At 35.9% G+C, this 11,948-nt stretch overlaps 1 protein-coding gene across 3 annotated transcripts in view; it reads left to right on the top strand.

Moving 5' to 3' along the window:
* Positions 1-1,249: 1,249 nt before the first annotated feature.
* Positions 1,250-11,948, top strand: part of LOC113237815 (lachesin-like) — a 52,736-nt gene continuing 42,037 nt past the window's right edge. For all 3 annotated transcript variants that reach the window (XM_026474495.1, XM_026474494.1, XM_026474493.1), the window contains exon 1: positions 1,250-1,455. In XM_026474495.1, coding sequence (XP_026330280.1) covers positions 1,374-1,455 — 82 coding nt within the window. In that variant the 5' untranslated portion in view covers positions 1,250-1,373. The remainder of the gene's footprint in view (positions 1,456-11,948) is intronic.

Raw genomic sequence — 11,948 nt, 5'->3', positions numbered from 1 at the left:
GGGAACTACACAGGTAATCATTTTAAGTTTATATTAAAATTAATTTAATTCTAATCGTTTCTCTTCTAATTAAAGTTTCTAATAGCAGTAGAGCTTTTTGTGAAAGAGTTCGTCCAGGGAAGTACTGCCACCTTATCTTTTTCTGCCACCAAGCAATATTGTGACCATTACTGCGTTCCGGTTTTGAAAGGTAAAGGTGCTGGTGAAATTTCAAGCACATGGGCCTTGTCCACTTATGTCTCTAATATCTTTGCGATTTCAAGCTCTGAGTGGCCCTACAACTGTTAAGGACAGGCGTGTAGCTTACTACCAGGCTCACGACTTGTTCGTCCCGTCATTTGATATTATATAATAATAATAATAACGCACACACTCAATAAAGCCCCGCACTAGGGAAACCCTATGTCACGGGTGCCATGGACACACACATAGACAGCCACAAATTACACCCACACTCACGAGAGAAATAAATATAGGCCATACAAATATTTCTTCCGGCCCGGGAATCGAACCTGGGACCTCTGCGTGGCAGTCCGGCGTGGTAACCGTTCGACCACGGAGGCAGTTAAATATAAAAAAAATCTTTAATTAGATTAACTATTTTGTAGATCTCCTCGAACGTATTTCTTCTTGAAGGCGATCATAAATTGCGGGTGGTAATTTTACATTCTTAGAGATCAGCTATATTTAGTATTCGAACATAATATAACAGGGGTGACAGTAGGTGTAATCTGTTGAAGAAGTTTCTAGAATCTTACTATCTCGCAGAGAGAATGGTTGAACTGTTATGCGAAGTCAGAAGCACTCCCTGCAACAGTTTGTATCTCCACCAGCTGTCGGCGGCGGCGGAGCGAACTCCTTCAAGCAACCGCGAGAACCTCCCGAAATACGATACACCACTCTGCACCGCCAGCTGACGTCAATTAATCGATCCGAAAACATACTAATACATTTTTATTTTTCCCTGAATTTAGTCTGCCTAGTAAGAAATATATCGAATATTGTCAGTAGAAGGATATATTATATTTTATTATAATATTTATACCTTTGAAGACATAATATGCCTACTTGACGTTTTATTTAATAAATCCGTCTGTGTACAATAGGTCATAACATAAGTACAAAATAATTAATTCAGTGTACGTCGAATGAAACGTTAGGTTAAATCCTCAGTTGGGAACGCATGTGCAGTCGGGCGGCAACTTACCAAGAACTGGAGCCCAACACGGCGGGCACCGACAGTCGCGCCTCGGGACTCCAGCCGGCCGCACGTAACACCGCTACGCGGCACACGCTACGAACTTCTACGTACTACGCGCGATATGATGCCGCGCAAAGTGTGAAGTTTCTCCCAAAGTTGCGATGTCAATTGAATGATGTCGTTAGGAAAACTTTTGTTCTACGTACATTTTGGACTTGTCTTCCATGTAGTGATTTGCTTTAAGGACACTGTTGGTAAGAAATTAAGAGACTGTTTAATTACTATAGTTCATTATGCTGCAATGACCTTCACTAGATACTCTATTACTGAATGACTGTAGCTCGTGTAAGCTACATTAACTCGCAATAAACCAATCTCCGTTGCCGTGACTAGAACGTATAAAGTTCAGCTCAAACAGTTAATTCGCACTGAAAATTTCGCTAATTAGCAAAGAAAATTAATGTAACCTTAGAATAGTTCGTTTAGCTTAAAACTTTGATTTAGCCTAATTCGCCTAAAGTACTTTTTCATTTTCAGCAGAGGTTTATCTCATGCCATTTATTGCTCCATTAATAGCTGAGGTAATATCATTTCATTATTAATAAAACCAACTATTATTTGATGAAAACTCAAAATGAGAGTAATTAAGCAGGTAAAATTTGTCAACCAAGCGACATCGTGTCTCACGAATTTTACTTCTTCATTTTTGTTCATATTTTATGTATTCAATATAATGTAATATTAAGATGTAAAAATATTTTTAACAATAAATGCGAAATAATTGCTATAAGGGTTTGTTCGCATGTCGTACAAGTATCAGACGATAATTTAGAATAAATAAATGGTCCCAAATTTCGTTGAAATTTGAGCTTTACATTGAAAAAGTATATATGTCAGCGAAGATATAAGTACGGGACCTTTTAGAATAATACGCTTTTAACAATTTCCTGAACCTTTCGTGCCGTGGTATAAAATTAAATGAGTAAACTAGGAATATTAATAAGCAAAATATGTATATTCACATTACAATAAGTAATTACTTATTCATTAGTGCAATTTCTAGAACACTATATAAATACCATATTTATTAATCCTATCACAGGCGTAAACATTGATCCGAAGAAACTATAACAATCAGACAAACTTTCGCATAAACACCACTCTCGCTGTCAAACAAACATACTGTTTCTGAAAAGAGGGAAATGTAATGCGTTTAAATACAAACGCTAATAATGCAAACGCTCGGCTGGCAGGTTACACTTTGACTCTGAAATACTCATTTTTGCCTTATGTCCACTTCTTGCATAAACTTAAATCTTACTTAAATACGTCTTAAATCAATGCTTGGAAAGCAAATGACACATATAATGTATTTATGGTAGCCCTAATATATATGTTTAACATAGCTATACTATGCAACACAAAGTAAAAAAGACTCCACAATTACAGTAATTTATTTTGGTACATACGGCGTTACTTAATACGGTGTGTTAAGAATGTCTTATCTTTTTTTAAATATTTTTTATATAATATCAGGTGACGGGACGAACAAGATCGTGCGCCCGATAAGCTACAACAGTCCCTAACAGTTGCAGTGCCACTCAGAGCTTTAAATCGCGAAGATCTGAGGGGCACTTCTACTGCGCCCGTCACCCCGAGACATAAGTTGACTAGTCCCATGTGCCTGTAATTTCACCCAATATTTGTTAGTGCTAGTGGACATTAGTTAACGATGTCTGTAAACGAAATTAACAAAACAACTTGCACAATTTTGGACCTTTAGGAAGTTTACCAAATTCAATCATCCATCATCGTACTCTGAAATGAGTAAACAATTTTTAGATTTTTGTACAATGATAATGATGAATTATTATATCGATACCAGAATAAAGAACTTACATTAAATAAAGAATAACAGTTTAAATTTAGCATCTGCGAGGCACTGAAGTTCATAATAGGTAACACGACCTGTATGCGATGTATCCGCCCACAAAGCATTCACCTTCTTATAATAATCTAAAATAAATACAAATCAACTGTTTGTGTTCACTGTTAAATTTAACGAGTGTTCATATTGTATTTAAAGTTGTGATGATATGATATTAAATACTATGAGAATAATATTATAGAATTGTGTTATATGGTATATATAAGGTAAGGATAATTCATTTAGGTTTTTGCTATTGTTACACATAAGAAATGGCTTTGAATCTTTTCAGATCTAAATTTGTTTCAAACAAACCAATACTTCAAGCTCTTTACAGGTCTCGTAATCGTTGCTGTCTGTCTGTCATAGTTTAATTTCGTACTAATTCACTTTGTTTTTGAATTTCATTAGTTAGACTAATGTTCTTATAATTTAAATCTATTGTTTTATAAAAGTGGTAGTTTTTTTAATATGCCGAGTGACAGGACGAACAAGTCGTGCGCCTGGTGGTAAGCGACACGCCGATCCATATCAATTGCAGTGCCACTCAGAGCTTTAAATCCCACTAATCAGGGGGGCATTGATTCCGCGCCGGTCACCATGAAACATAAGTTGACAAGTTCTCCGTGAATGTGATTTCACCAGCAACCTTTTCAAAACTTGGCGGCAGAAATAGGTAGGTGGCAGTACTTCCTTGGACGAACTCTTTCACAAGGGGCTCTACTGGTATGAAAGTTGCCTAGAACCCCAGATAATAATTAATACAATATAGAACCAACCTAAAACTATTCTGACCAACTATGGAACATACACACATCAAAAAAAGTTTGCGATCAATAGCATAAGCTCCAATAATTCTTTAAATTTAACTTTATCAAGAAAAAATCTATGTTGTATGCTTTCTTTAAATAGGAATACCCTGTTTGAAATTAAAATGTAAAACTATTATTTAATATTTATTTTAAAAAATTGAGCCATTAATTATAATGTAATAGTGATAGAAATTTCATAGAAAGAAAAACACTGTTTAATTAAACTTAAACAACAATCTATTATTAAAAGGTGTGAATTCAATATAAAATAACTCCTCCCCTGGCTCGAATACATGCGAAGATCCTCCTGGGCATGCTGAGGATCAAGTTATCCAGCATTTCCTGGGGTAACCTATCCCATTCTTCAATAGCGGCTTCCCTGAGCTCTGGAACTGTCTGGGGACGTGGCTCACGGTTCCATACTGCTCGTTTAAGAGCATCCCACGCGTGCTCTATTGGGTTTAAGTCGGGCGAGCCGGCAGGCCAGTCTAATCGTGTGATATCGTATTCTTGAAGAGCAGCATTGACTCGTTGAGCTCGATGTGCGGGCGCATTATCATCGACCAGTACAAATTGGTGCCCATGGTTTACTCGGAATGGTCTGACGATATCATCAATAGCAACTGCTTTGTACATGTCTGCTGTCATGAAGCCCCGATACGGGATCAAAGGCGTTCTAGCTCCAATCATAATGCCACCCCAAAAGGACACCGATTTTCCGCCTTGCTGAACTGTTCCAGTGGCAGTTCTTTGTCTTTCACGGTCGCCTGGTCTTCTCCAGACACGGACACGTCGGTTATCTGGATGAGTGCTGATTCGGGATTCGTCAACGAAGAGACAGTTTTGCCAAATGTTTTCGTCCTCACCTTCTTCATTTTGCCGAAGTCTAGCCCACTGCAATCTTCGTTGTTGACGTTGCCGGGAATTGAGCGGAGCTCGCCAAGACCGCCGTGCTCGTAATCCAGCCTGGTGCAAGCAATTGCGAACGGTCTGCGTGCTAATTTCAAGCCCAGAGGCGGCCCTGACTTCTGCTTTTATTTTAGTGGCGTTGATTGTTGGATCACGGGCTGCCAGCAATCTAATATAGCGCTTTTGGGCAGCTGTCAAAACAGTTGGGCGACCGCTGCGGGGTCGGTCAGCTAAATTCCCCATTCCGTGATACCTCTGCAACGTAGCCACGACACAGGATTGGGATATAGCAAGTCTGCGTGCTATTACGCTCGTGGTGTATCCTTCTTCCCTCAAAGTTACTATTCTAGCTCGTAAAACCTCTGATAATCCTCTTGGCATTTTTTCAATCACAACTTTCCGCGAAAAATATCTTGAATCGCTTATAATTGACTAAATCAGATTTCTGAATGAGCGTAAGCTAGGACTGAAAGCCTTTTTATATGAAAAAACAATTGAACGGGGTCATTGTTTTATGTTCTAATTTATTTTTAAATAAAGAATATAAAAAGAAGAAAAAATCATTATATAATCTACAGTAACAAAAAAGATTTCAGTTTTTCGAAATGATCGCAAACTTTTTTTGATGTGTGTATATGGATGATGATCAATATCAAGAAACATAAACTGAAAATTTTCATTACATTTTCGGACGGAAATTGATCCATTGTTATCACTGAACCGCGAGCTTACAATACTCGATTTTCTAATGCAATTAAAAGTTGTTGGACGAAATTAATAGTGCAAAATTGGTTGTACAACCACAATTCCAACAATACAAACATTCAATATTTATTAAACTTCATCTAACTAAATAACAACAATGTCGTGCTTAAACATGGCCGATCTCTAGTTAGAAAGCTTTGTATTACGTTCCTTGAGGTTAGTACTTGTTATTAATGTTAACTGCTTCATTGAAATTTTGTTACGTATCTGAGATTTCTATTTTCACTTTTTCTTCCTATTTTCTTGTTCATAATTCAAAACTCAAAAATTCAAAAGTTCAAAATTCAAAAACCAATGCTTCAAAAAAAGGAGGAGGGTTTCAATTTGACTGTATGTTTTTTTTTGTATGTTGTATGTTGAATGTTACGTGATAACTGTGAACCGTGAATTTGTGAACCGATTTTGATGATTCTTTGTTTGTTCGAAAGAGGGTACCCCAGTAGTGGTCCCAAATTAAATGTGCCAAATTAGGGGATAAATTCGATTTCGCACACTTTAAATACCCAGGTTAAAACTACCAAGAACAAAAGTGACTACATAAAAATATCAATGCGAGTGCAAAAAGCGAAAAACGATAGTTAGAAACGTAGGAAGTCGATTTCAGAAGTCTCGTCCTACTTCATAAGGAGACAATCTAGACTCTATGAACATATTTATGAAATGCTAAGTATATAATTCATGTGACTTTTGACCACATCGTACTCATGTGCGTATAATATCAACTTTTTTGTATAATATCTAGCGATGGGACGAACAAGTCGAGCGCCTGATGGTGAGCTGCGCGCCTGTGCATAACAGTTGCAGTGCTATTTAAAGCTTTAAATCGCAAAAATACATATGTTGACAAGTCCCATGTGCCTATAATTTCACCAGTACCCTTACCCTTCAAAACCTGAACATTTTACTGAGTATTACCGAATACTGACATTACAGCTTGGCGACAGAAACAGGTAAATTGGCAGTACTACCACGGACGAACTCTATGTCAGTACTCATACGGAGCACCACTGCTACATCAACTCTATTGCCTTGATATTTACGACGATTATAAACATTTTCCTTTAAATTAAAATAACACGAATATCCGAAGCACTAAACAGCACACCGCGAACGTAGTTGTAAAACAAACAGCTAATTTGTCGACTCACGATGTTCGCGCGATGTTTGAACACCGCATATTTACCCCGCAAATTGTACCGCTCACTTGTTACACTGCTCGATGCTCTTCAATTTACATTTGATTGAGTTCATAATTCTATACGAATTCTATATGATTTTGTGCTTATATATTCTTAATAAACCGAGTAACTAATATTTTCCTATTGATTTACTTTCAACTCAATGGCACAGATACCAATGCGGTGTTATACATCATTAAAATCGTACGTTTTTTAATGAAATATATAAATATCTATCCTATATGATGTTTCATGAAGTCACTTAGGATATTTATTCATTTTTTTATGATGGACAGATCTGGTATTCGGTCGTCTCCTACAGACAATGCAATGCTTACGAAGTACTGTTAAAGTCGCAAATGCGCCGCCGGCTGTACGAGACAATTTTTTGTCTTCTTTGGTTATTGAAAAAAAGGAGGAGGTTCTCAATTCGACTGTTTTTTTTTCTTTTTTTTTTTGTGTATGTTACGCGATAACTCTATTTTTGTGAACCGTTTTGATGGTTCTTGTTTTGTTGCAAAAATGGTACCTCAGTAGTGGTCATAGTTAAATTTGAAGAAAATATCCACCTCCAAGGGTGGCGAACTAGGGGATGAATCTGGTTTCGCGCGTTTTTCCGGTAACCTATTTCAATAAAACTTGGCAAATAGATGTAATTCCATGAATGTTTGAGGTCGGTTTTTTAGTACTCTGTACTGAGATTATGTTGGTTAGACATAAGTGTTTTCACCCCTATCCACAGTAAACACTAAGATGGTAACATCCGAGATCCAAAGTAGCATAAGTGATAAATAAAAGTCCATATGTAGAATGAGTAACCCTTATATAGTATAGGCATAAGCATCAACATTTCATTTCATTCAAATTCAATTTTGATGGGTAAACGAAATTATAAAATACTTTGAAAAAATTTACCTACTTCAAATTAAAATAAAAAATATTGTACCTACACATGTTTCTAGAGATTGATTATTTATAATTTAGCTACGTTTATACGTAACAGTACGTACGTACATTCAGTAGCAGTAGAGCTCCTTTGAAAGAGTTCGTCCAGGGAATTACTGCCACCTTAATTATTTCTGCCGCCAAGCGGTAATGTGAGCATTACTGCATTCCGGGGTTGAAGGTTAAAGGTGCTGGTGAAATTACAGGCACATGGGACTTGTCAACTTGTGTCTCGGGGTGACGGGCGCAGCGGCAGTGCCCCTGCAACACTGGAGTGACACTGCAACTATTATGGACAGGCATTTAGCTTACCACCAGGTACACGACTTAACCGTCCCGTCACTTGATATTTAAAAAAAATTTTGGTCGCTTTTTATTGCCTAATATTATATGTATGTATTAGCAGCCGTTTATTATTATTTGTTAATCATGTTTAATCTTACACAACTTCAAAAATTTATCTAGTCTTATTTATCACTATTTCTCTAGTAGATATTTCTAGTTACATTATTTATTTTTTGTGTTTATATTTAGATATAAGAAAAAAATAATAATTACAGCAATTATAAAAAAATAAATTTAAAAACCTAATAGTTTGAAACCGTAAAATGATGAAATAAATATATTTTTATTTGTAACGCATTCAAAAACAATGGGGTCAGTTGGTATCTAAATTTACAAGATTCTGAGCTATCCTTGATTTATAAATTCACTCTCAAGGGGCTAAAAAAGGTCGCTGGACACATCCCTAAAGACTCAAGAATGCCTACACTAGACAGATCACCTGCTAGCCTGACAAATGGTGACGATTATGCGAAATAGATACACTGCCCGCGTGCCACGTGGCACTGGCCTTTACTTCGAAGAAATAAAATAAAATAAACCCTATGAATCCGTTTATTTCTGGCACTTTTAGCTCTCCTTTTGTTTTACTGTACTCTATGGTGTACTTTAGCGTATTTTTTAAATAAAAAAGTATCTGCGAATTTGACCTATATCTAATATAATGTAATTATTTCCTCTCAAGTTAATCTACAATGCTGTTACGTTTATTATGTAGATACATTGCCACTATGAGAGCCAGTTGATTACACTTTGTGCAAGAAACTAATCTCTTTTATAAAAAAAAAACCCTGCGAACCTATTTATCTCACTCCCTTTGTTTTGCACTGTTCTGTAACGCAGTCTAACAAATAATTACTTCCTTTAAAAAGTCTGTTATATGGAAACCGGTTTTTTTTCGCTTGCCGAAGTGATAGACAGATAAATAGTTATTGGTAATTACTTGTTAACGTGGTTAACATTTACGACGCCTCGTTCGTTCAGTATTTATTTTTACTATTTATTGAATAAAATAAATCTAGCTTATTTACGCTGCAGTATAAATATATGATACGTGTCTTTCCGTATCTTTAATAAATACGTACTAAATAGCGGTAGGGTATCCGTCTGTGACAAACCTGCCTCGGTAAGTGATGGTACTTCAACCTACTTTCACCAGAAAGCACACTGCTGTGATCCAGATTTACGGGTAGAGAAAGCCAGCGCAATCTCAGGCACAAGAGACTTAAAATCTAATATTTCAGGTCCGATAACACATTAGTAATATTAAGTACATTTCCTTAGTATTACAATTTTCTATAGGCAACGGTTACGACCATTACGAGAATCGTCTTACTGTTTGCCAGTTTGTTACAAGAAAAACTATAAAAATAATTAATAAGTACTTTACAAACACGTGATATTTACCCTTGAATACCATATTTTAAAGAATTTATAGCCCAAGATACTCTTGGTCGCATGATATTTTTAATTATTTCATAAAAACTCCACAAAAGATACAATATTTCTTTAATAATTACCATTTTCGCATAAATAGCTTTTGTGGATGCCTTCATATTAGTTTATTATTACATTATAGTAGATTATCAACACATAAAACTTGCTATCATAGTATTCTCTGCGAGTACTTTCTTTCTACGTAATCTGCTACCAAATTAAAGGAAAGTTTCGTAGCTGTATAGCCGTAGACCACCTCGTAGTACTACACTGCTTTTTCTAAGTTGCTACATACATAACGTCGTTAGCAGACAATATCGTTGAATCAAAAATAGGCGGATTTTACTTTGAACATTACTAATCAACAACAAAACGTAAATATTAATATAAATTATACAACAACAGAAACAATTATATGTTATCCATGAATAGAGCGTCTATTAATAACAATAGCTTCAAATATTTTTAAGCAGGTCCACTCTCCCTTATAATTACTCGAAATGACTTCAGCGGTGTTGTTTGCTAAGTGATAATAAATAAACCTCAAGTAGGAAGTCTTTTGATTTTGTTTTGCAAATTTTTTTGAAAATTCTGCAAATTAAAATTATTTATTTATATGTATATTAAAAAAAATTTTGCAAATTCAAAAGATTTTGCTTACAAATGTAATTTATGCGTAAAGTAGGTCAATTACTTTGAATATTTGGAAACATAACAGCATATAACACAAAATAGTAAACAACCACCGCAAATTTCTACAAATGTATATTTTTTTAATTTGCCAGACAACCATACCGATTGCATGGTCTCTAACTATGGAATTCGCTCTGGGGCATTTCCTAAGACACCCAGACCAAAACCAATTTGGAAAAGTAAGGAATCGGACACGGTACCTCCTCATCCAGTACCCATAGTACAAACCGTTAGGCCATCGAGGTCATTGATTTTTTTTTTATTATTTTAACACACACTCACTCATAGCCCCACACTAGGGAAACCCTATATCGCGGCTGCCATGGACACACATGAAGACAACCACAAATTACACCCAAACTCATGAGAGAAGTAAATGTGGGCCATACAAATATTTTTCCGAATCGAAACCGGGACCTTGGCGTCACAGACCAGCATGGTAATGTGGAGTTCGGCCGCGGAGTCAGTCTATTTCTAAATTAAAATTTTCATGTTTGGGGGTTATTTTAAAATGAATGTAACCATTTACAACTGTAAATAAGATATATGTGACAGACAATGTAGGTGTAAAGATCGGAAAGACGGGGCATTAATTGCTAACATGAGCAAATTATGAACGGTGGTTGGCGGCAATGTCTGTAGGGACACAGATTGCATGAGCCCATAAGCCGGTTTACCATCCTGCTCATATCTTGCTATTTGCTCTGTATACTCCTCTACGTCTAATCTCCACATCTTGTTACATGCGTAATATACTTAGCATAAATTGTTCTGGATTCACGCATATAACGAAGATCAAGTATGGTGCATGTGTAAAGTGAAATCAAACGACTCAACCAAAAATTTAAAAATGTATTATCAATGCTCAATATGTCACTGTAACTACCAGTGTTGTTGCTGATGTAGGTTTTTTACACATCAACGGATGCAGATACTGATTTCTTTACTTTAACATCAGCAGATGCTGATGCGATTGCTGATTTTATATATTTCACACTTACAGGTCCTGATCTATACAAAATAGTTTCTTGTTAAAAATTATTTTTTTCACCGAATTTGATTTTTTCAATGATTTTGCGACATTTGTTTTAAAAAAAAAACCCACATAAAGAAAGAGTTCGTCCGGAGAAATACTGCTACCATACCTATTTCTGCCGCCAAGCAGTAATCTAATCATTACCATTATTGCGTTTCAGTTTTCAAGGGTATAGTTCGAAATATATAGTTTGAAACTTTTAATTTATTTATTTATTTAAGCACATCAACAGGTAGTACATTATTACATTCAACAAATTGTATATTGCATTTCCGGTCATGGTCTGATGTAATGACCCATTACAGATATGCACAGCATTGACATGAGCAATAATACTATTTACTTAACACTAAAGTAGGTTTAATAACCTACTACATTTAATAACCTACATAGAAAGATATTTAAAAAAAAAACAATTAAATTAAATTAGCCAGTTTACGCACAGTACTAGTACCTCTAAGACTCAGTATTAACAAGACCCTCCATGAAGTTTTTTTTAATATTAAGTGACGGGACAAACAAGTCGTGCGCTGGTACTGATGATAGGTCTAATGGAATTTAAATCGTAAAGATCTGAGGGGCACTGCTACTACACCTTGAGACATAATTTGACAAGTCCCATGTACCTGTAATTTCACCAGCACCCTTACCCTTCAAAACCGAAACACAGTAATGCTGCCATTAATCACTGCTTGGCGGCAGA

Source organism: Hyposmocoma kahamanoa, unplaced genomic scaffold (assembly GCF_003589595.1).
Source record: "Hyposmocoma kahamanoa isolate Upper Pololo Valley unplaced genomic scaffold, ASM358959v1 94, whole genome shotgun sequence".
NCBI classification, from domain to species: Eukaryota; Metazoa; Arthropoda; class Insecta; order Lepidoptera; family Cosmopterigidae; genus Hyposmocoma; species Hyposmocoma kahamanoa.
The sequence above is the reverse complement of the archived record's forward strand: the minus strand, read 5'-3'. Positions and strand labels throughout refer to the sequence as shown.